At 51.9% G+C, this 23,669-nt stretch overlaps 9 protein-coding genes across 9 annotated transcripts; 5 read left to right on the plus strand and 4 right to left on the minus strand.

Annotated features, from left to right (window-relative positions):
- Positions 1 to 42: 42 nt before the first annotated feature.
- Positions 43 to 693, minus strand: J4E90_001922 (uncharacterized protein; the record flags this gene model as incomplete). Its single annotated transcript, XM_051431506.1, has 2 exons — positions 43 to 420; positions 487 to 693. 2 exons carry the CDS (start codon positions 691 to 693, stop codon positions 43 to 45), a joined length of 585 nt encoding a protein of 194 aa, XP_051294640.1.
- A 586-nt stretch (positions 694 to 1,279) lies between these two features.
- J4E90_001923 (uncharacterized protein) lies at positions 1,280 to 3,720 on the plus strand (the record flags this gene model as incomplete). Its single annotated transcript, XM_051431507.1, has 3 exons — positions 1,280 to 1,286; positions 1,343 to 1,349; positions 1,371 to 3,720. The coding sequence occupies 3 exons, from the start codon at positions 1,280 to 1,282 to the stop codon at positions 3,718 to 3,720; spliced, it is 2,364 nt and encodes a 787-aa protein (XP_051294641.1).
- Positions 3,721 to 4,104: 384 nt separating this feature from the next.
- Positions 4,105 to 5,450, plus strand: J4E90_001924 (uncharacterized protein; the record flags this gene model as incomplete). The annotated part of the gene is made up of 2 exons (XM_051431508.1): positions 4,105 to 4,317; positions 4,521 to 5,450. 2 exons carry the CDS (start codon positions 4,105 to 4,107, stop codon positions 5,448 to 5,450), a joined length of 1,143 nt encoding a protein of 380 aa, XP_051294642.1.
- A 108-nt stretch (positions 5,451 to 5,558) lies between these two features.
- J4E90_001925 (uncharacterized protein) lies at positions 5,559 to 6,896 on the minus strand (the record flags this gene model as incomplete). Its single annotated transcript, XM_051431509.1, has 2 exons — positions 5,559 to 6,073; positions 6,128 to 6,896. 2 exons carry the CDS (start codon positions 6,894 to 6,896, stop codon positions 5,559 to 5,561), a joined length of 1,284 nt encoding a protein of 427 aa, XP_051294643.1.
- A 375-nt stretch (positions 6,897 to 7,271) lies between these two features.
- J4E90_001926 (uncharacterized protein) lies at positions 7,272 to 9,853 on the plus strand (the record flags this gene model as incomplete). The annotated part of the gene is made up of 4 exons (XM_051431510.1): positions 7,272 to 7,489; positions 7,551 to 7,647; positions 7,701 to 9,612; positions 9,660 to 9,853. 4 exons carry the CDS (start codon positions 7,272 to 7,274, stop codon positions 9,851 to 9,853), a joined length of 2,421 nt encoding a protein of 806 aa, XP_051294644.1.
- A 4,709-nt stretch (positions 9,854 to 14,562) lies between these two features.
- Positions 14,563 to 15,619, plus strand: J4E90_001927 (uncharacterized protein; the record flags this gene model as incomplete). The annotated part of the gene is made up of 6 exons (XM_051431511.1): positions 14,563 to 14,595; positions 14,644 to 14,768; positions 14,862 to 14,898; positions 14,959 to 15,077; positions 15,346 to 15,464; positions 15,513 to 15,619. 6 exons carry the CDS (start codon positions 14,563 to 14,565, stop codon positions 15,617 to 15,619), a joined length of 540 nt encoding a protein of 179 aa, XP_051294645.1.
- Positions 15,620 to 16,361: 742 nt separating this feature from the next.
- On the plus strand, positions 16,362 to 17,896 carry J4E90_001928 (uncharacterized protein; the record flags this gene model as incomplete). The annotated part of the gene is made up of 3 exons (XM_051431512.1): positions 16,362 to 16,568; positions 16,631 to 17,712; positions 17,764 to 17,896. The coding sequence occupies 3 exons, from the start codon at positions 16,362 to 16,364 to the stop codon at positions 17,894 to 17,896; spliced, it is 1,422 nt and encodes a 473-aa protein (XP_051294646.1).
- Positions 17,897 to 19,525: 1,629 nt separating this feature from the next.
- J4E90_001929 (uncharacterized protein) lies at positions 19,526 to 20,356 on the minus strand (the record flags this gene model as incomplete). Its single annotated transcript, XM_051431513.1, has 1 exon — positions 19,526 to 20,356. The coding sequence occupies one exon, from the start codon at positions 20,354 to 20,356 to the stop codon at positions 19,526 to 19,528; it is 831 nt and encodes a 276-aa protein (XP_051294647.1).
- A 2,102-nt stretch (positions 20,357 to 22,458) lies between these two features.
- On the minus strand, positions 22,459 to 23,196 carry J4E90_001930 (uncharacterized protein; the record flags this gene model as incomplete). Its single annotated transcript, XM_051431514.1, has 1 exon — positions 22,459 to 23,196. The coding sequence occupies one exon, from the start codon at positions 23,194 to 23,196 to the stop codon at positions 22,459 to 22,461; it is 738 nt and encodes a 245-aa protein (XP_051294648.1).
- Between the last annotated feature and the right edge of the window lie 473 nt (positions 23,197 to 23,669).

Below are 23,669 nucleotides of genomic sequence, written 5' to 3' on the forward strand. Positions count from 1 at the left end.
GTATATATGAAGTTACCATAGACAAACCCTGCGTTGCTCTCTCTAAGACTGGGTACTGGTCCACCCCATCTGCGGCGCAATCGACATGACCCTGCCACCCACAACCAGCCCCCAAACACCCAGGCCCAGTATTCCGGAGCCACCGTTCGCCATGCCCGCCCATACGCCTCCTGCTGCCGCCCATCCCAGGCTCAATGTGCCCAGCAATAACACCACGAGCTCACTACCCCTTATCGCTTCGTTGAACTTCTCGACAAACGGGATTTTCGTCTGATTCTTGTCGTTCCAGAAATTGTTCATGTGTACCCTCGCGAGGTACGCAGCCGCCGCATTTGCCGCACCAGCCCCAACAAGCACTTTTGTAGATGCGAGACTAGGCACGATGAGGAGGGCCGTGGAGGTGAGGAAACTGAGTAGTAGCTACAACCCATCTAGTTAGTTACACATATTCTCACGTTGGCCTTGAGAGGGAGGGGGATTACAAACCGTAACAGTCCCACTGGTCTGCGTCGACCGCGTCTTGTGCAGTCTTTGCGCCGCAGTATTTGACCATTCTGCAGCTTTCTCGCTCTGCTTTTCGTATTGCTGCAGGCGCGTTATGTTTTGGTAGGAGAGGTAGAGGCCGTAGGCGCTGAGGGCCGAGGTGAGGCCGAGTTGGAAGACGCTGACTGTGTAGATGGAGGGGGAGAACATGGTTGATTCAGAGGAGGGCGTCTGAATCAGCGAAGGCGGTGGGGTTGGAGGGATTGTTGGTGATGGGGTTGCTGGGGTGGGTGTGAAGGTGTAGAAGGAAGTTTGGTGGAGGAGCGGGATGCTACGTCATCGTGTTCTAGAACTTGCAGGGTTGAGGGGATGGGCTGCTGGCGACTGCGTTGGAACGCGATACCAACGCGACGCGACAATGCGAGCACATTCGAAACGCTCTTGCTTCGTACAATGGACATATCGCTCTACTTCATGTCCCTACCAATACCCAAGTTCGGCTCATGCGCCAGATTCGAGAAAAGGCAGACTAATCAGCTTCCGTCGCAAATGCTATGCATGCTGAAGACTACGACGAGTCCTTCGTGTGGAAGTGTAGATTTCATGCCCTTGCATTTGGTCACTTGCCCTATTGTCTGTGGTTGTCCAACTACCTCATTGTCCATAGTTCCCTCGGCAGTGTTCTGCTCGGCTTCAAAAAATATCCCGAGATCCTAGCGCTATGTTCAAAAGCCGACCGGCTACGGATAAGGGACATGTTTCCGACCTGCCTTTCTCCCAGCATCGCAAACATGGAATGCCCCGTCTCTCCTGTGCTGCTCAAGCCATTGTTAAGTCATGCTTACTACTAAACTTGCAGCGCGAAGGTACCCTCTACATCGATGCAGCAAGTTGTATGCGAGGAGTCAGGCTTCGCTTGCACCGCGGGTGTCGATCAGTCCTCTCGATGCAGGCATACTACTCGACTACGACCGACAGGTCTTGCAGCTCAAGTCTGTTAGACATGGCTCTCCGCGCCCGTTGACCTTGACGGAGAAGGTGCTGTACAGTCACCTGTATACTTCCGACGAGCACCACTGGTCTCTAGATGAAATCAGGCGTGGAGAGACGCTGCTACATCTCCGCCCAGATAGAGTCGCATGTCATGATGCGACAGCCACAATGGCATTGCTGCAGTTCATCAGCGCAGGCTTGCCGAAAGTCCAGATCCCCACAACAGTGCACAGCGATCACCTCATCGTATCGCGCGACGGCGCTGAAGAGGACCTTGTTCGTGGAAGAAAAGAGCATCGCGAAGTCTACGCCTTTCTTAGTAGCGCAGCGAAGAAGTACGGAATCGGCTGGTGGAAACCTGGCGCCGGCATCATCCACACCACCATCTTCGAGAATTATGCGTTTCCTGGAGGCCTGATCATCGGGACGGACTCGCATACGCCTAACGCCGGCGGTATGGGAATGCTTGGCATTGGAGTTGGGGGTTCTGATGCAGTCGATGCGATGGCTGGTATGCCCTGGGAGCTCATGTGCCCACAGATCGTAGGTGTCCGACTTACCGGTAGCCTGCATGGATGGGCCTCGACAAAAGATATCATATGCAAACTCGCCGGTATATTATCTGTTTCAGGCGGAAAGGGCAAGGTGATTGAGTTCTTTGGTTCGGGTACGCAGACGTTGGGTGCCACGGCCATGGCAACAGTCTGCAACATGTCAGCTGAAATTGGATCGACTTCCTGTATCTTTCCCTACTCCGAGGCCATGAATCGATATCTCTCGGCGACGAAGCGTGCGGATGTCGCGCGCCTCGCAAACGGCTACAAGGATATCCTGCTGACCGCAGATGAAGGCTCCGAGAAGCATTATGATACGGTTATCGAAATTGACCTAGACTCTTTAGAGCCACATGTCAATGGTCCCTTTACTCCGGATCTTTCGCATCCTCTTTCAGAACTGAAGGATGCTGTAGCAAAGAATGACTGGCCTGTCGAAGTTAGTCATGCCATGGTAGGCAGCTGCACCAACAGTTCATACGAAGATCTGTACAAGACATCGCAGCTTGTCGAACAGGCCAAGGCTGCTGGTTTGCTGAAAGTGAAGACACCGTTCCTGGTCTCCCCAGGCAGCGAAGACATACGCGCGACTGCAGAGTCGGAGGGTATCCTGCAAACTTTGCGCGAGGCAGGTGCTGTTGTGCTGAGCACAACTTGTGGCCCTTGCGTAGGGCAATGGCAGCGTACAGACGTCGATGTCAAAGGCCGCGAGAGAAACACAGTAATTTCCAGTTTCAATCGCAACTTCGTTGGTCGGCACGACGGCAACCCAGAGACCTGTTCATTTGTGACTTCTCCAGAGATGGTGACGGCTTTTGCCTACTCTGGAAGGTTAGATTTTAATCCTGTCATCGACTCTCTTCAAATCGAAGGGTCAGCACAGGGATTCCAGTTTACAGCACCAAAAAATGTCGAGTTGCCCATGCAGTTCGTTGTGGGCGAAGATTTCTACCAAGCTCCAGTTCATGACGCCGACGATGTGGCAGTCGACATTGACCCACAGTCTGATCGTCTACAACTACTTGAGCCCTTCAAACCCTGGTCTCCCGGCTCGACGAAAGACATGCCGATTCTCGTCAAAGTCCAAGGAAAGTGCACGACCGATCATATTAGTCCCGCAGGCCCGTGGTACAAATTTCGTGGTCATCTTGAGAACATCAGCAACAACATGCTTCTTGCAGCTTCGAACGCCTTCCTAGGTTCCGACTCCAAGTTGCTCGGCCACACGATCCACCCGCTAACCAGCGAAATCGGACTTGTGCATGAAGTCGCCCGAGACTTGCGCGATCAAGGTGTAAACTGGTGCATTGTCGGTGACTTCAACTACGGAGAAGGGTCATCGCGTGAGCACGCAGCGCTAGAACCGCGTTTCCTCGGTGGTGTCGCGATCATAGCGCGCTCTTTTGCCAGAATACACGAAACCAATCTCAAGAAGCAGGGCATGCTACCTCTGACTTTTGCGAATGCCCAGGACTACGATCGCATCCAGTTGGGCGATCGCATTACGCTACAAGGTGTTGAAGACGGCGAGCTACGGCCGGGAAGGCAGGCTAGCATGCGTGTGGTGCGCGCGAATAATGCAGGAGAGTGGATCGCGCCGCTCAACCATAGTTACAGCAACGGTCAATTGAAGTGGCTGAGAGCGGGGAGTGCGCTGAACCATATCAAACAGACGGTCTTGGGGAGGTGATGCAGTAGACTGAAGTTGGAGGTGTGGTTTGGGGTAGGCCCTCGGGGAGACAATTGCAACCTTGCAACATCAACAAACTCAAAAGTCTCCACTCGATGTCGACATCAGCAATACTAGCCATTGAGGTATATAACTACCTCGGCGTTTTTGGCTGGACCGCTCGGTCTAAGGAAGTTAGATAATGTAAAGACGCCACGGAACCCCGCGGTCATCGCCTCGATTCTGATTGGCGGAAGTCCCACGCTGATCTACAAACGCAGGCCGACGCGTTCCTGGAGCCCTAGAGCCGTCTCCCGTAAGCCGTGAGCGGGCAGCTAGTTTGAGGCACCTGTTGACTGTACGTGATTTCGACGACTCGTATCGAGCTTCAATTGACCTTTCGCAATGGCTCAAAGAGTGCTTCTTCGAACAGGCCGGGGCTTGTCGCTCGCGCCTCGCTCCCTGCAGATCACCCGCTCCTTCAGCACCGTTCTCGATATCCCTGTTGACCCTGGAACTCAACAATTACGCTCATCAACGCGGACAGGCTCCGTCTTCGAGAACGCGCTCAATGCGAGTGCGCCCAGGACGAGCTGGACGAAGGAGGAGATTGCTGAAGTCTACAATACTTCGCTAATAGACCTTACACATGCAGCGGTATGTCACACAGCTCTGTCATCATTTGGAGGGACAATGTCTCATCAATCCCGTCGTAGGCTTCGGTGCACCGGCGCTTCCATGACCCCGCCGCCATCCAGATGTGCACACTGTTCAACATCAAGACTGGAGGCTGCAGCGAAGATTGCTCCTACTGTGCGCAGTCATCGCGTTACGACACAGGGTTGAAAGCCACGAAACTGTCATCGGTTGACTCAGTCCTGGAAGCTGCGCGGGTCGCAAAAGAGAATGGAAGCTCGAGATTCTGCATGGGAGCTGCCTGGAGAGACATGCGAGGCCGCAAGACCAATCTCAAGAACATCAAGGAGATGATTAAGGGGGTTCGCGGCATGGGTATGGAGGCATGTGTCACTTTGGGTAAGAACCGAGTTTACGAACTGCATGTGAGACATACACTGACTTCATGTTCCTACACAACAGGTATGGTTGATGCCGCGCAAGCAAAAGAGCTCAAAGACGCTGGATTGACTGCATACAACCACAACGTTGATACCAGCCGGGAACACTACCCCAGTGTTATCACCACACGCACCTACGACGAGCGACTCGCCACCATCAAGAACGTTCAAGAAGCGGGCATCCATGTGTGCACCGGCGGTATCCTTGGTTTAGGCGAGAAGGCTCGTGACCACGTCGGTCTCATTCACACCGTCGCAACACTGCCAGCCCATCCCGAGAGCTTCCCCGTCAACGCCCTAGTACCGATCAAAGGCACACCACTCGGCGAGACACAAGCCATCTCCTTCGACGCCATCCTACGAACCATCGCTACCGCGCGACTCGTCATGCCGACCACCATCATCCGTCTCGCGGCTGGCCGCCACACAATGCGCGAGGAGAAGCAGATTATGTGTTTCCAAGCGGGCGCCAATGCCGTCTTTACGGGCGAGAAGATGTTGACGACTGCTTGTAACGGTTGGGAAGAGGATAAGGCTATGTTTGGCAGGTGGGGACTGAGGCCTATGAAGATGGAGGAGACAATTGGAGAGCAGCGCAAGCTTCCTGGACAGGATGAAGCTGAAGCGGTTGTTGCGGCTGCTGAGGCGGAGGCTACGGTTCAGGCACTTGCTTGAGGGCAGAGACGGTTTGTATAAAATCACTCTCACGGAATAGAGAACAAGTAAAGACGTTCACGAGTTCACGATTATGACTCTGGATTGCGTTGTCCTCTCGATTCGAAGCTAGATTTTGGCTCGCACAACTGCTTCCTGTACATGGTCTTGTAACTGCTCAGCGGCTTGACTTTCGCACCATCTTCCCAGCAATTCAACAAGCTTTTCCACCTCCGCTGATGTGTTACCAGCATGTAGGCAGATCCTCACTCTCGCAGTACCCACCGGCACTGTTGGCGGTACCACGGCTCTGACCATCATACCATGAGTTTGCAGAAAGCTTGCTAGAACCTTTGGTCTTGCCAGCTGTACTGCGAATATAGGCGATCTCGGGCATGCACTTGGAACTGTGAGTGCTTGACTAGCCGATTTCGAGTGTCTTTGGAGATGACCGAGGCTAGTGTAGAGATGCTGGGTGAGATGCTGTAGATGGGCTTGTAGTTTCACGCTCTGACCAGACTGAAGTAGTCGGTACGAAGAGCGTATGAGGGCCAGCGAGGGGTAGGAGAGGAATGTCGTGTAGATGAGCGGACGTGCGTAGTTGATGAGGTAATGACGCAAGGTGTCTGAGCCGAGAAGGATTGCTGTCAATTGCTTAGCATACATCACAGACTTGGAGAGAATGATATAAGACGTACCTCCGTTCGCCGCTACGGCTTTGCCAAAGGTGTGTAGTCGCGCGAATATATGTTTCTCTAGGCCTAGTTCACAAACCAATCCTCTACCCTCTGGCCCTAATACTCCAGTGGAATGTGCCTCGTCCATAACGATGTATCCTCGTTCAGGGCCCAAGACTTCTTCTACGACCTCCACCATCTCTTTCAACGGACATACGTCTCCGTCCATACTGTAGATGGATTCCAATGCCACAAACACATTACAGCTCTTGTCTCGTACGCCATCATTTTCACCAAGAACTGCTACCAGAGTCTTCTTTAGATCAGATATGGAGTTGTGTTCAAAAGCAATCGTCTTCCCCGCTCGTGATAACCTCATGCCATCATGAACGCTTGCATGTACGAGCTCATCATAGACTATCACGTCTCCCGGCTGCGGTACACTCGCAAAGAAGCCGGCGTTCGCATCAAAACCACTGTTAAACAGCAGTCCAGATGCGGCTCCGTGGAAGTTGGCAATCTCTTGCTCCAGTTGTTCAGCGTACGTCGAGTTGCCATCTAGGAGTCTTGACCCGCCGCTACCCAATGGCAAATCAATTCTTTGCAGCTCTTGAAGGTACTCCGATTTGAGTTGTGGCGAAGTGGACAGCGACAGAAAATCGTTGGACGAGAAGTCGGTCTGATTTTGAAGTGGTAATGTCAGATTACGGAGTGTTGCGTTTGTCCGTCGGCGATCGAGTAGTTCTTGTAACTTGTTTTGCAACGGCGCCGAATGCGTTTTGCTCCCCATGTCTTTCTGTGAAGGTGATAATAGGAACGCCTTTGACCCACGATAACGTGACCTTCAGTGATGGTGTGGAGCTGACCAAATGGCTGGCGTGGTAGGATCAGCGGAAAGCGGGAAGGAAGCGTGGGGTCTGCCGCGGCTATCCGCGTCGTCGAAAGCCGTCAAAAGTAAAAACATACTCATTAGCTAAAAGACCGCATAAGCTGACCCCTCGATGCCGTCGGAGATGCGGCTTGACTCATTACATTTGTACCTGCATGTTTAGCGTCGGTGTGGACGCGGAACCACTAGCGCACTCTCCGCATTGGACAGCATGCAGGTGCAGCCATCTACCATAGCACCTTCCTCAACTCACCACTAACTGGAGGTACAAAAGAAATGGCGAAGGTGCCAGGAGGGTTGTGGAAGAACGCGATTGCTGTTCAGGTCTATGGTGCCAACACGGGAGTTGGCAAAACAGTGTTCTCGACGCTCCTGGGTGCACATTTCGGTAGGGCAAGCCTCAAGAGCAAGACATCGCCATTGCGCCACGGGCCTTACAAAGTACAATACGTAAAGCCTGTATCTACAGGCCCAGCTGATGAAGCCGACGATAGGTCAGTGTAGTGCTGCGTGATCCGACAGATATTTGGGACACAAGGGCTGACTGTACGCTAGCTATGTGCACAAGTACACTGGCCAGCGTGTTTCCACACTTTTCAAATTCGACAAAGCTGTGAGCCCGCATGTTGCGGCAAGAGGTTTCAAACAAATTGTGAGTTCTACCTTTATTCTTGTGCTTTTGCCAATAGTAATTGACCAGCAAAGCCCAGCGATGAGCTCATCAGCCAAACGGTGTTCAAGACTGTCCAGAAAGCTGCCGGCGCATTGGATCAGGGCAGACTTTTTTCGATAATTGAGACAGCTGGAGGAGTTCTGAGCCCAGGACCTTCCGGCACGCCACAGGCGGATATCTTTCGACCACTACGACTTCCTGCGGTGCTCGTAGGCGACCATCGGTTAGGTGGTATCGCCTCTACCATATCAGCTGCAGAATCCCTGATCATGCGAGGATATGATATCGATGCTGTTGTGTGTTTCGACGACAAGAGCCAATATGAGAACGCGGATTACCTGAAGAAATACTTCATGGATATGGGCATAGCAGCTTACAAACTACAATGGATTCCGAACCTTCAAGGTGTTGCTCCAGGTACTGAAGAAGAGAAGGAAATCATGCGGAATTACTACGACACAGAAAGCGATAGTACGATAGTAGAAAAGGTTGCCGAGGACCTGATTCATCGCCACGACCAGCGACTCCGCCGCCTAGGATCCATGCCTTACGAAACCGAGGACAAGATTTGGCATCCTTTCACACAACATAAGCATGTGAAGAACGCGAACGACATACTAGTCATCGATTCGGCATATGGCGACTTCTTCCAGGTCAAGCACAAGGGCAATGAAGAGGTGCCCCATCCTGAGAACCAGACCTTGTACCCAGCGTTTGACGGCTCCGCATCATGGTGGACGCAAGGTCTTGGACACGGTAATTCGCGATTGGCACTGGAAGCAGCATATGCAGCAGGACGCTATGGTCATGTCATGTTTGCCGGCGCCACACACGAACCAGCTCTCACTCTAGCGGAAAAGATACTTTCGGGCTCGCCACGCGGGACCCGTTTGAGAAAAGTGTTTTACACAGACAACGGAAGTACAGCGACAGAAGTCGGTATCAAAATGGCGCTTCGTGCTTCCAGCAAGCGCTATGATTGGGATAGCGCAGAAGAGTCCGTTGGTGTCCTTGGACTCAAAGGCAGCTACCACGGAGACACGATCGGGGCCATGGATGCCTCTGAACCTTGTGTCTTCAACGAGAAAGTCGACTGGTATCGCGGCCGCGGCTTCTGGTTTGACTACCCGACCTTCAAGCTCAAGAATGGCCAATGGGTAGTTGAACCGCCCAAGGGCATGGAAGAAGAATTGGGTCCAGCTCAGAACTTTGAGAGTCAAGACGGCATATTCGATTTCGCTACCAGGGGTAGATCGGTGCAGTACGAGGCCTACATAGAGAAAACACTAGACGAGCTGGTCAAGGAGCAAGGCAAGAAGTTCGGTGCCTTGGTACTAGAGCCTGTCGTCCTCGGAGCCGGAGGTATGCTGTTTGTGGACCCGCTCTTCCAGCAAAGCTTAGTACGCGTCGTCCGTCATTACGACTTTGCAAACGGCTCCAGGGTTACCGAATCTCCGAAGGACGAGAATGCTTGGTCTGGTCTTCCTGTCATGTTTGACGAGGTGTTCACCGGTTTGTACCGTCTGGGCCGCTTCTCTGCGGCCTCATTCCTTGATATCCACCCGGACATAAGCGTGAATGCGAAGTTGCTTACGGGAGGTTTGCTTCCGCTTTCGATTACTAGCGCCAGCCAATCCATCTTCGAGGCTTTCTTGGGCGACGAGAAATCGGAAGCTCTCCTGCATGGACATAGCTATACCGCTCATGCAGTCGGATGCCACGTTGCAAACACAAGTCTGGATATCATGGAGAAATTGAACTTGGGCCATGAGCGGAACTTGGCCGAGAACGAGGACAAGATGGTAAGCCATGACAGCGGCAATCGTGTGTGGAGTATGTGGTCCGACTCCTTCGTGGGGAGCGTCTCAAATCATGAGAGGGTTGAGTATGTAAACGCGCTGGGCTCAGTGCTGGCCGTATCGCTCATTGATGAAGGCGGCTCTGGTATGTCGATCTTTTCTCCTCCAAGCTTCTTAATTAATGTGACCTAGGCTACACTTCTTCTGCAGCGATCGGCCTTCGCGATTCTTTACTCCACGATGTTTCTGAATCACAGGTACAGATTCATTCGCGCATACTGGGTAATGTCATCTACCTTATGGCGAGCATGACTGCGACGCGCTCTCAACTAGCCCCTATCGAAGCGGCATTCATGGAAAAGTTGGGAAGCGTTACAAGAGCTTGAAGAGGTGTCGTGGCCTTGATGTACCTCGTGCCACTCCTTTTCACAGCCCGTATGTAGACATTTAACGCGAAGCTTTGTGTAACTACTCTCAAGGCGCACAGGAGTCGCGAATCTGACTAGAACAAATAACGAACCGTTTGCGAAGTTGAAAACTCATCACGTATCCTGAGCGGCATAATTACCAGTATCCCGTCACCTTATATGCGCTGGACAATTTCGCCAATCACAAAGACCGCAAACTTGCTCAGTGATACCAGTAGCGTGTGTCAACCCTTCCTTTAACCGGGCAACAACAACGTCGGTGCGCCTCGGGAGTCAGCCACGAGCTGCATCTCTTATTCCCGCTGCCGGAAACACATCCATAGATGATGAGTTTACTCTCGCATACAGCAATATGAGCAAATTCCTGCGATTGAGCACCCGGAAGTACACTATTCTGACTGCTCATAGGCCCCACTGCCGCGTTCTGACTTCTATATAACACATATACACGTGGGTCACAAGCAAAGCAGGTGACGAAAGAAATTGGGCTTACATTGTATCCTTAAAGTCATAAACACCGCTACCCTTGACCGGCTGTCGGACTGGCGACCTTGAGACTGGAACAAGCTACCACTTCACGAACGAACAACGCGACATTTGGACCATGATGTCGATGCATTCTATGCACAGTGAGGGTACGCCATGGCTTACGCAACCTGTTATGCTGCATTCCTCTCGAAAGTACACCTGCAGTCTCAAAAGCGACACGCTTTGTAAGTGGCAGCAAGGGTACTGGAGATTTTGGTACGAAGCCGACCACAGGTATGCGCTTCCAACACTCGCATTCTTCATGGCGACCATCGTTCTCTTTGCCATCCCTTTTCTCACCTCGAAGCTCGTACGAAAGCCTCTCCCAAAGACCAAGGCTGTGCGACAACTGCTTGCCATCTTTCGCTACCTCGCCTACCGTTCCTATCGCATCCGGCCTTTGAACTGGAACTCCGCACCACTCGGCATTCTCATACTTGGGGCGATAGGCGCAGTCTTCTTCGTCTGTATGACACTCGGTCCGCGACCGTACTATTGGCCCAACCAGAAGAGCCCTCCGATCTCATTCGGAGGCTCACCACCGATCGCTACACGAACAGGATGGATGTCGCTCGCTTGCCTACCCTTTATTATGGCGACGTCGACGAAAAGTAATATGAATACAATGTTGACGGGAGTATCGCATGAGAAACTGCAGTTGTTCCATCGGTGGATCGGCTATGCATGCTTTGTGCTTGCTTTGATACATACATTCCCCTTCATTGTGTTCAATGTATGGAAAGGCACTATGGAGAGCGAGTGGCATACGGACGTATGCTATTGGACTGGTGTCGTCGCTCTCATTGCGCAGGTTCGTGATCATATTCGTCTCCCTCCCGTGTGGAATTTAGACTATGCCCAGAGGAAAGCTGATGAGCGTACAGGCCTGGCTGACACTCGCTTCCAACTCCTCCCTTCGGAACGTCAGCTATGAGTTCTTCAAAGCAACTCATTTCATCGCGGCCCTGGTGTTCGTCTTGTTTTTCTTTCTCCACTGCGACTTTCGGCTCTCGTCCTGGGATTATTTCATCGCAACAGGCGTCATCTATACACTATGTTGGCTTCATAGCCACATGCGCATGTTCTTTCAGTACGGTATCAAAACGGCTGCGGTCAGCAAAGTCTCGAACAACTTTGTCAAGATTGCGATTCCGATGAACGGCGGCTGGAAAGCGGGTCAACATTACTTCATCAGAGTCTTTGGCCTAGGTGTACACGGAATGACAACACACCCTTTTACGGCATGCTCTCTTCCGGAAGCGACTCGCTCTTGCACGAACGAACTCGTCTTCTATATTCGACCGCAGGGAGGTTTTACAGCACGCTTGGCGAGGCACGCTCAGCAACATCCTAAGTCAAGCCTGAAGGTGTTACTCGATGGCCCTTATAGTGGCATAGACATGAGGAGGGTTGCGGCAAGCCAAAGCGTTGTGGCCATCGCTGGTGGATCTGGTGCTGGCTGGCTTTTGCCGCTAATTGAAGCGTTCCTGCGGCAGGATGAGCAACAGGCTGCAGTACGCGCAACAGACCCGCATCGCGACGGCGACGGAGATATCAACAGGAGAGCTGCTATGAGAGTGATATTAGCGACAAGAGATTCGCCAACCAGGGATTGGTTCGAGCAGGCCGTCACGGAGCTAGTAGCGAACAAGCTGAGCGGATGTCGCTGTGACGAATTGAGCGTGGACATCTACTACACCGGTGACGGGGAGCATACTAGTGCCATCGAAAGCCCGAGCAAATTAGAAGAGAAGTCCCAAGATTCGAATGAGAGTGTTCGCTCAGGGACGAAAGCGTTGTCGACAGATGTACGTCGCTCAGAGGACGCCGCATCAAACACTATCCAGTCTGCGCTCACCCCGAAGCATGTATCGCAACGACCGGACCTTCCAGCCATTATCGCCGACGCAACAGAGTATGGAAGTGAAAGTACGTCTGTACTGGTATGCGGCCCGTTGAGTATGCAGAGCGATGTCTCGAACGCTGTCGCTCGTGCGCAGATCGGTGGCATGAAGGATGGGAAACGGGATGTGTATCTGCACATGGAACACTTTTCGTGGGCTTAAGCGTCAGGACAAGAGAATAGTGTACGATTTAGAGCGATTCGCATGTGCACTGAGAACCGTCTGCAAATGGAAGTCGTGTTAGGTGGCATCAATTGATTATCGTGGATTGATTACAATGACGTAATGCCCGCGCTAAATCACCTTGTTTCGGCCAAATGGCCTGCCTAAGAACCCCCAAAACACACTGCAAGCCTCAGGAACTCCTTCACACCCAAATGGATGGCCTACCGCTGCCAGTTTCAGGAACCCCACGGTTTTGCGAGCTATGTATGAAAAACATTATCAGCAACGATGCTGGGGCCAACCGGGTGACGCATACATTTCCACCGTTCCTCAGTACGCGTCATACACCATTGATCACGAAGAAGCAACCAGGTGTCACCATCGCTTCCTACGCCAAATTAGTGCCGTTTGAGAGATGGTACAACATGTCGAGCACGCAGACGCCGTGCGATCATCCTAGGACTGGCTGAGCTGGCTTCTCAGAACGCGTCAATGGGCCACGACAGGTGCACGGGAAGTTGACCAAACACGGCAGAGATATCGTTCCGGTCATTCAAAAAGCTTGCCGACGTCAAACTCAGTATCAGTCCCGTTCCGCACTAAGACCTTCACGCATGTTGTCGAACACGGTACCATTTAATATCTCATCCTTGTAGTCGAGTTTATACTGCGGCCACACCTCGGTGTCAGTGATTTTGGAACAAATCCTACGTGATAAGACTCGCATGCACGACTATCGGAAGTAAGCCTCCGTCCACATCGACGGCTCGAAGCCGCAGAAGCAAATTCGTGCATGCGATGCAGCGAGATGCCTATTCTGAGACGACGAAGCCATAAGAGCCTCCAGGACCTACAACCTCTTTACTGCTGGCGTCCGTAGAACGTCGCATCGACCGAAAGATGAGAAATCGGCGCAGCTTTAGTTCGCATGGGTTCTGGCCGAGGCTGTCTTATAATAGCGGGTCATTGCACGTCCCGTGGCTTAGCAGTGCGGCTTCTGCCGTCCTGAAAGGTTCACCCGAGCGGCGAACCCCTGTCTGGAACACCCCAGCTACACCCCCACGGCTCTCGGCTCCATGAGAACAACAATACAGGTTTGCCGGTTTACTGGTCTACTACTGGGATAGCTAGACACTTCGACGGCCTTGGAGTTGATAGCTGGGCATCCATCGTGTGTGAGTCTGTCTTCAACATGGTGGCATGCCAGGAGCACAAATCTCAGCTGAAGCTGTGGGCACCGCATATCCCAGGTTGACGTATTGGGACGCACCGACGTACAGGCCAAAAGCTACGCTGGTCCGACCCGTGCGAAAATGCTCATAGCACTGGGATGTCATAGTCCTGGGGACTTTCGGGTGATTTTCAGAGTCAAGAGATGTGTGATTGCAATCTCTCAGCCTTACTTCATCCTGGTCAGTCTCGGGACAGACCAAGCGTGGCACCCTCGGTGCTGTGATACCTACAGGGCGTTTACTGGAGACCTGTCAAGCTCAAAGGATGGTTATGGTTGGGTCGCAGGTTACATGTGACAAGCAAGCCATGGGGTCCCTAGGATGTGGTACGCTGTCGATATGTCGGCCAAATGAGGAGAGAGGACCTGAGGCTCAGTGTTGCTTGGTGCAGCCTATATTTCGCCTGTCTGCATCAATGCGAAGTATTTGTTGACCGTCCGGCTATCTACAAGTCTTTTGTACCAACAGTACTCTGGAGCGACAGTCAAAATGTATCACAACTACTCCAAAAGTATGATGGTCGCCCTGGCAGTGGCTTTCATGGTACTGCCATTCTTTTTCGTTTGTTTGCGGTTATGGGCAAAAAGAATCGCCAAGCGCGTGGGTTGGGACGATTTCCTCACGGTTGCTGCTTTAGTAAGAGAACTTTGAGCGGTTCAGTATACGTTTCATCCTCTGACCGAGCGTTCATAGGCTGTGTCTATGGCTTGCTGCTCCTTACAGTTAGCTAGTAAGTGTTTCGATTGGAAGGCATTCTGCAAACTTACGCCGATTGATAGCTGCGATACACGGCTACTTGGGATCTCATCAACCACTGGATGAAAAAGGCCAGCCCATCATGGACGATCCTGGATTAATATTCTTTGAACAAGTAAGTAGGTCTAGCTGCTGATAGCAGTGCAATCGCTAACTTCTCTAGACAAAGTTTGCTCTAAACATGATCTCCATTATCGGACTAGGTCTTGTCAAATCGTCGATTTTGGTGTTATACAAGAACATCTTTGACGTACGAAAGTTTCGCATCGTGGTATACTGCGTGCTTGCGTATGTCGTATGCTGGACCGTCAGCTTCACATTCTCGCATCTATTCACTTGTTACCCCATAACGGTATTTATTGAACCGTACTATGGGAATAGCTGTGTCGAAACCGTGCCGATGTTTTTGGCCCTACTTGTAAGCTACTGTCTCTCACTCAGCATAATGATTTCGATTCCAGGCTGACCACGTTACTAGTACACGGGTGTCTTCGCAGACATTGTCATCCTTATTCTTCCTATCCCGATGGTTTTGAGTGTCAGAATGGAGGCCAAGAAGAAGCTAGCTGTAATCGTAATGCTTTCACTTGGAGCTGCGTAAGTCTTATTTCGTCTCGTACGTCATTGTGTTCAAGACAGCTGAGTCGTACAGAGTATGTGCTGTCAGCATCACACGGGTTGTGGCGACTTACTCGATCGCCGGCGAATACCTGAAGCATCCCGACGACGTCATTTATTACACAGCACCTGTGTTCTTTTGGACCAACATTGAACTATCTTTGGGTGTTGTTTGCGCCTGTTTGCCCACGCTCCGGCCCATTTGGTTTCACTTCTACCCTCGCGAAGCAACATCAACTGGTTCGAGCTACGGATACGGATCATCAGGTCACGGTTTTGGCTCATCCGCGCTGAACGGCACCACGAAAAGTACAACGTTTGGCGGCAAGCTGGTACGCAAGCCATACCAGGAGATTGACGAGATCGGTACGTAATGCATGACGTCCCGTAAAGCGCTCCACTAATGCTATGCAGAGCTGACGGCGCGCTCTGAAGGTCCTTCTACGCCTCCCGAAGACGCCTCAACACTAGGCAAGCGCGGTATCACGAAGGAAATCACAATTCACCAGACGTTGGGATGAATGTGTTCCCACAAAGGGCGTCTACCTCGGTGCAAACAAGAAGCGCCGGTGTCAGCATATTGAGCCGCGAATCCTACGATACTCCTCTCGGTATATGTCTCGGAACTGGTTGCTCAAGGTGGTCTCCAGGCTATTGGCGTAGCATATGCATTATTTTTTGATTGGATTGACATCCTTCTCGCAAAATACTGCCGAGTGCCAAGTTCATCGGCGAAATATATCTTGCATACCACCGACAGCACTTCACAGACACCCTGTTCCTCCAGCGCTGTCACCTTCCGAATCTTTCGATGGTGGTTCAATGCTACCTGGAATCCCACCCACGTGCGCAAAAATGGAACCGCCTAAAGGACTACGGCCCACGTCATGCTCTCAACATGGCTCGCTGAACTCTTGCGAAAGTCATGTGTGGAGACATTGTGTTGGTGTGCAGTAACGCACGGGTCCGGGGCCGTCGGAGGACATATAACCGAATGCGGCTGCGCCCGCGGTAACCGGGTCGATTGCGAACGAGTACGGGAGATAACCGCTTCGGTGGCTATACCTAACCCAGCGCGGATTTAGCATGCAGGGACGCTGGCCGCATCCTGTTTGTCGACTAGAGTTTCCACCGGGACGACAAATCCCTCGCTCTGACGACTTGTGGTCCGGGCATTCTATGCCACCATGCAGGTAGCCGGGAAAGTTTGATGTCAATTAAAAAGCACGTTGGGCCGTTGCCCATTCGCTTGGTACTGTTAACATGAGGGTCTTATCATTACTGGTTTCTTTTGCCGCGGCGGTCTCTGCACTTGCTGTACGACAGACTGATGTCGCCAAGGATCTGGAGACTTTGGTGTCGTCGCCATCTTCGGTCAACGTCGAGGTTCGAGCACGTTGGAGTGACTACAATGCTCCCCTTCCATCGGTGGTCGTCAGGGTGAAAACCGAAAAGGATGTAGCAAGTATAGTAGGTTCAGCCTCAACCAAATTGCCGGTACAACGGATCGTCGGTGCTAATACAACGAAAAGGTCAAATACTGTACGAAAACTGGGATACCGTTCCTTGCACAGAATGGCGGCATCGGATGGGGAAAGACTTTCAAGTTGGGGAAATGGGGTGTCCTGATCGACCTTGCCAATCTCAACAAAGTCGTTGTCGCTGCAGACAAGAAGACCGCCACTATCGGTGGCGGTGCAAGCATCGGAGACACGATTGCAGCAGCGAATGCAGCAGGTGCATTGATCATCACCGGAAACTGTAACTGCGTTGGCGCTCTAGGTGCGATGCTCGGTGGCGGTTATGGCAATCTCATGGGCGAGGTCGGATTCGGAGTTGACAACATCATCTCCATGCGAGTGGTCATTGCATCAGGCGAAATACTTACCGCATCAGCCACGTCTCATCCGGAACTGTTCTGGGCACTTCGGGGGGCAGGACCCAATTTCGGAATCGTCGTTTCAGCAACCGTCGAGGCAACGCCCGCCACTAAAGAGGATCGCACAGCATACATCAACAACCTTTTCTTTTCACCCAACAAGCTCGAGCAGGTTGCGCAAGCGGTTGAAGACCTCCCTCTTACGCCCCAACAGCGAGTGTACCTTGTACTGACCTCTAGTGGGGAACCACTCAACGAGCCCTCTATCCTCGTCACTGGGTTGCTTCGTAAAGGCACGAACGAAACAGGCCGCGAAGCCTTCGCCCCTTTTTACAATATTGGCCCCATTTCTGAGTCCAGCGCTATTACTACGTACGACCACTGGAATGATGCCAACATCGGCTTTTGTACTCGCGGTGGTCGTAAGCCCTCGTACAGCTCCACCATCACGGGCATGAACGCGCAGAAGTGGCCCGAAATCTGGGAGCTTTACAAAGGCTTCCAGGCCAAAGGTCCGAACTCCGCCGTCCTCATCGAGCGCTACAATTTGACCAAGGCCATGTCGGCACCCGTTGGCTCGGCAGCAATGAATGAAGCACTCAGGAGGGATGCGTTCTCGCAGGCTATCGTTATACCGTGGTATGATGATGCTGGCCTTGATACCGAGGCCTTAGAATTGGGAAGCAAGGTCAGGGCTCTTTGGACAAGGAGCGATAATCCCAAAAATGACCCCACGTAAGTTTCTGCTGCACAATCGAAACGAACTAGTGCTCACAAGATATGCAGCTATGCCAACTTCGCCTTTGGCGACGAGACGAACACTGCTATCTATGGGTCCAGTCTTCCTAAGCTGAAAACACTCAAGAAGAAATATGACCCGAAGGGAGTGTTCAGTCAGTGGTTCCCGATAAAACCATAGGTGATAGCAGCCTTCACCAGCTTCCTAATAAAAGCAATGTAATCAAAACCTGCTATGACGACCTAAAGTTCCCAATAAAACATGCGTGTTATCAGTCATCCTCCGAAATCAACCTCTCTAATCCACCACAAGTCCCACGTACCATTGTTTGCCTCAACCAGTCCAACTGTCGAATTCGAGCTCCAGTCCTCGTACCCACCATCCGCCGAGCACGTCGCAGTTACCCTACGTGTAGAACAACCCCACAAACCTGCGTCGGTCTCTGCTCTATTCAAGGCGTCTTTTGCTCTATTCCAACAATCAAAGACTTGGATTGCGTTGCCGACCCAGGAATGCTGCGGAACCATTTGGAGAGGCCAGGCGGAGCAAGTGGTGCGCATCAGGACGTATTGGCTTATGCGCGGGCGCGGAGGCTTCGGTGGTGGGGGATATGGGAGGGGGGTGTTGGTTGCGGGAGTGATGCGTAAGGGCATGTCTGTTGTGTGTTGGGGTGGCTTGGGGTATTTTGTGTTTTTATTGAGATAATGCTTGCTCCAAGTAATGAATTGTATTCTTAGGGTATATTGGAGATCACGAGATATCTTCACGAGATACATGCATGTGGCCCATATATCTCACATACCAGCGTGATATTCTGCCAGCTCAACCCAGTACAGCCTCTCGTGCTGTACCCCATTCTTCGTCTCCTTCCCAGCCAGGACACCGAAATGGAAAACCGGCTCACCGTTACTAGCCGGCCCACCATTTACCAGCTTATATATTCCCGGCGTGATGATAGCTATCGCAGCTGAGACGTCGCCGGCAGCACGCATGGAGTCTCGGAGTTGAAGCATATGAAGTCGGAGGAAACTGGCCGATGGAAGCTCGTGTGCCCACACGCCGAGTGGCTCACCCTGCCAGGGAGGGGAGGTAGGAGATGGGAATGGAGAGGGTGGCATGGGGCGAATCAGTGTCATCAGGACGAATGCTTTGGGTCTGAGGTCGATAGACACTGTGTACACCTCGGTCGACATCAGGTGCAGGATTTGGCTGGCGTAAAGTGAGACACATCGTATTGATAACCCGATGCCAATTAGATGCCATTTCAGAGTTTGCTGAGCTGGTGTGACTAAGTCATGAGGCGTGTGCTAATACGCATGTCGTTGCTTATAAGTTGCTTTGTCGGCAGCGCAATTCTGTCCGCACAAGTATCTTTCTCCGTTAAATATGGCAGCGAATTCGGCAGATAACCGACACAGTGTCGTCCTCATGAGACTCCGTTATCCCCTGAGCACGCCCGTTCCACGAAAAGGGGTGGGTAAAACGGTTTACACCTACTCTGGAAGTGATGTAGTCCTGGGTCTCCCTCGTTTACATGCTGCGATGGACAACTTGTACGATAGGATGGAGCCGGGGAAGAACCGTCGACGATTTCAGATGAAAGATGCAGAGGACGCTGCCTTCATGTTGGCGGCCGGCGGGCCCGGTGTGGTATACGCTATCTGCGGTCGGTTCAAAGAGGGCGAGGAGGACAGGGACGTAAATCGATTGTATTGGACCGAGCAAATCGAGGTCGTCCAAGGATCTGACGGTGGCATACCCGCAGCGCAAGTGGCTTCTTAGAATTTCGATTGATTCGTCGCGTGGCATTCAGTCAGAGTCTTGTGATAGCAGCTTCACAGCGAATGTCTGCTCTCCAAAGACGTTCCTGAACGCGGCTATCCGCTTCTTGGTCATCCAAACTGTTAACACAGGTATTTTCTTCGTCTTGACCGTGTTGTTTTCATTTGACAGTTCATCCTTCTTTCGTGTGCTCTGTGTCTTCTCGACGTCCGCGTCACCCTTGTCCGTCGGCCTGGTTTTGATCTCTCGGTCAACCTCGACGCTCGTGAGCATTGTGTACATCCACCATGCCTCCTCCTTCCCATGCTTATCGTCCTCTCCACCACTCGGTGCCACAATGCGCCGGACCATATCAACGATGCCTACTAGCTTTGTTGTGCCCTCACCCTGTGCAGAAACGGCTATGATCACATCATCCTCTTTCAGAGCTTCCGGCATCTCGATTGTAGACGCTGGGTCTTTGTACGCGCCCAAATATGTCTTCAACCTGTTGATACCGGATTTGATGTTCTGGTTCTTCGAGAAGACGACGGGTACGATGTTCTGTGTGGCTCGCATGCGCTTCTGGGTTTCGAGGAGCTTGCGTAGCTCGGTAGGCAGCCGTGTCCATGGCTCGTAGAGAGAGGGATGGATCGTGGGAGGAGATGGTGGTTGCGATGGCTTCTCCGAGGCTGTTCCATTAATCTTATCTTGCGCCTTTCGCTTCTTGCCAGCTGTCGGTGCGTCCTCGGGTGCCCCAATGATGGGTAGGGTAGATCCTTCGCTCGAGTACGGCGGGCTCGCAGTCACCGTCGTGGTGTTGGCGTCTTTTTCGGCCGATGATGCGAACATCTCACTCATGCGCTTTGGGTTTCCCATTATGACCAATGAGGGGCGTACGATAGTCGAGGGCTGTGCAGTCAACGCGCGACTGCGATGACGAAGATTGGACGCGCCAAAAATCTCGAGACGCGCCGCCGGAGATACCAGATTGCGCTAGCTTATCGCCGGCTGTGCCGCCCATCTCTCTCGACCATCTGATCTTTCAGCACACACATACAATAATCTTTGTCACCGCGACTTTATATCGGATAACATCAAAGAAACATTCTCTCTCTTTGTGATCTGTACATCATGAACGACGATGTAGCTGAAAGTCTGGGTCGCTTGAGCCTCGCTACACATAGCCATCGTCAAATCGATACAGTGTATGTAAGTCATGCTAAGCTGTATAGATGTCAGGCTTACGATGGAAAGTGATCAGAGCCCTTATACACCACCATTTCTTCGTCTGCCAGCCGAAATTCGAGTCATGATTTACGAGCATGCGTTCATCAACGAGACGATACATGTACAACCGAAATCCACTGATCTACTTGGAGGCACATATCTCCTGCGGCGTAACGGGATTCCAAAACACCAGCAAATTATCTCTCTTTTGATGACTTGTAGACACATCAGAGAAGAAGCGACTCCTACATTCAACGAGCTAGTCACCTTTGACCTCACACTCTACTACAACTGCATGGCGGCCGTGTACGAACTAGGACCCGGCATTTGCCAAGCAATAAAAGCTATCAAAGTAGAGCCAAGGCTTGCAAAGCGTTTAGCGATAGGACTCCAACAAGGCGCGCCATCTAGCACTAACTACAGGCATTTGTTGCCTTCCTTACAGCAGGTGCATATTCAACAGACTTCTATATTCGGGCTACTCAGTATGAGCCCTGACTTGGCTGTGAGAGCTCTGCGACTATATTTCGGCAATAGCAACCTTGAGGTCATATTCAGCAGGATGTGAGCTCTCTCGCACGACCGAATGGAACTGTGGATCATCGCCTCTGCCACTCAGTGAATGTCTGCCCTGAACCCAACTCAGTGCACCACTAGCGGAACTAGTCCATGAATTAATAGCCTGGTAATCACAAGGTTTACTGTACTAGGTACATTATTCTTGACATTCCCGCTCAATAAAAACACGTCAACATGGATTCCAATCTGGTGGACCCGACGACAGAAAGCGCCACCGCCGAGGCTACTCTCGCTCATCGATACGAAGCCTCTGAACAAGGAGTCGTAGCCGACAGGAGCAGAAGCACTGAGATGTAGGTCATTTGCCGCAGTGAGCCATATGCTTCCACTGACAGCGCTCTAGCGTCCGGACCGTCCAGCAGCCCTTCCGTTTCCTCGACCTACCCACGGAACTCCGACTCATGATTTACGACTACGTCTTCGACAGGAAATGCATATACCCCACGCGTTCGCGCCGTTCTCAGCCCCCAGTGCACAGCCGTCACTTTCCAGGAGCCTTCAGCCTTCTATTCTCTTGCCAAACGATACGCAACGAAGCAAGGGACTTCATCTACAAACACCGTACCTTTGACCTTCAATGTTATTATGACCTCCCAACAGCGCTTCAAAATCTAGGGGCGGAATTCTGCGGATCCATCACGGCTATCAGGATCGAAAAGATGGGTCTTTTCCGTCCAGCTCTCTATTTTTGTGTCGCCCCATGGAACGCTGATGACTACTCCCGGTTTATCAAGCGGTACTATCCGCGGCTACATGAGGCTCAACTGGTGACTTTACGATGGGGAAATGTGACGCGAACACTCCGGGAAGACGTTGCCGCCCAGCTCAGGGATGTCGAAACATTGCTTGCGGAATGTCGAATTACGCTGAAATCAAGTCTACTCTAAGACTAGGACTCGGATGCAATGCGCATCAGAGCTCGGCGCCGTCGACGTTAAATGCTCATCCGCACACGGCTTCCAGTCTTCAACGATATGCCGAGCACCTGGCAGCCAGCAGACGACATGGGCGTATGGGATCGGTGGAAATGTGAGTGTATAGACACCTGGCGAATACGTACCCGGTATATCATATTAGAAATGATGGGATAAGATGTCCAGGGATAGACGCCTTCTTAAAGGATGAACTTCGATGTACCCACTACCATACTCACAACCTTTCCTTTCATTTACTCACTTCCTCCGATAAATCGCCGCGTCAATCCCCACCGCATCTTTCACAACCTTCATCGTCCACTCACTAATTGGCTCAAAAGCCTTGACCGTGTCCCCCAGCTGCTCACCCTCCCCGAACTCATGAATAGCCAGGAAAGACAACTCTTGCTTCTTCCCACCCTCATCTGAAGAACCAGACTCTTGCGAGACAAGTGCATACCGACATGTGCGCAGCCAAGCTGGTTGCTCAGACGTTTGCTGATTATGCTCCTCACGGTACCAAGCATCCAGATCCTCGGCGCCGGTGGGTGAGGGTTGCATGAGTGCTATCATGATAGTCGTCGCAGGTTCTACAATGTTGAAAGTCAGCGAATGGCACCTCTCATCTCCGTCTCTAGTCAAAGTACAACGTGCAGACATACCACCACTCTTCGCCGGACCAAAGATCTGGACTTCAGAATACGTTCTGACATCCCACTCTCCACCCGCACTCTCGCCGTCAAGAAACTTCAACATCTGCTTTATATTCACGCGTGCCAGGTCTTCTGTGTCGCATACGAAGAGATGCTGTTTGTCGTATTGTGCATTGGCGGCTTTGTATTGCGTTGCTGATTTGATGCCGAGAACATTTCCTGTTATGGCCGTGGACAAGAGTGCGAGCTTGTCGTCCGGTTGTGCTTCGTTACCTCCGGCTGAGGTGGGTTTGAGAAAAGCGAGGAGGACGCCAGCGCTTGTGGTGGGCTCTGAAGGGGCCATGCTGAGCGTAGATATCTAAAATTATCTGGGGTGGGATTGCAGAGTAGGAGAACGTGACAATACGTTCGGAACGGAGAGGAAAAGGTATGTTTCGGGGTGGTATATAGTAGATGAGGTTGCTATGTACACCATGGAGGGTAAGCGTATGCCGTGTCTCCACTTCCCGGATCAAATTACCCGTTGGCTTCCTCTCGGCCTACTAGTTATACGCGCATGCGTTACAACAAAACAAGATTTCGATGGGCAGACTTCTTTAACATCAAGTTCGCTGTTCTATTCAAATACAATTACATATATACAAAGACATGCCTTCTCCTACAACTTGCTCTTCTCAATGCGCTTGAACAAGACATCGCTATCCGGGTATGGGTCGACGGTGTAATTGTTAAGCGGGTTGAGTTCGCTGGCCCTGTAGAACATATCCTCGTAGACTTTTCCGTCTGCGCGACCCAGACTGCTGTCCAAGACCCAGT

Source organism: Alternaria incomplexa (genome assembly GCF_024043165.1).
Source record: "Alternaria incomplexa strain BMP 0042 chromosome Unknown scaffold_2, whole genome shotgun sequence".
Lineage (NCBI taxonomy): Eukaryota > Fungi > Ascomycota > Dothideomycetes > Pleosporales > Pleosporaceae > Alternaria > Alternaria incomplexa.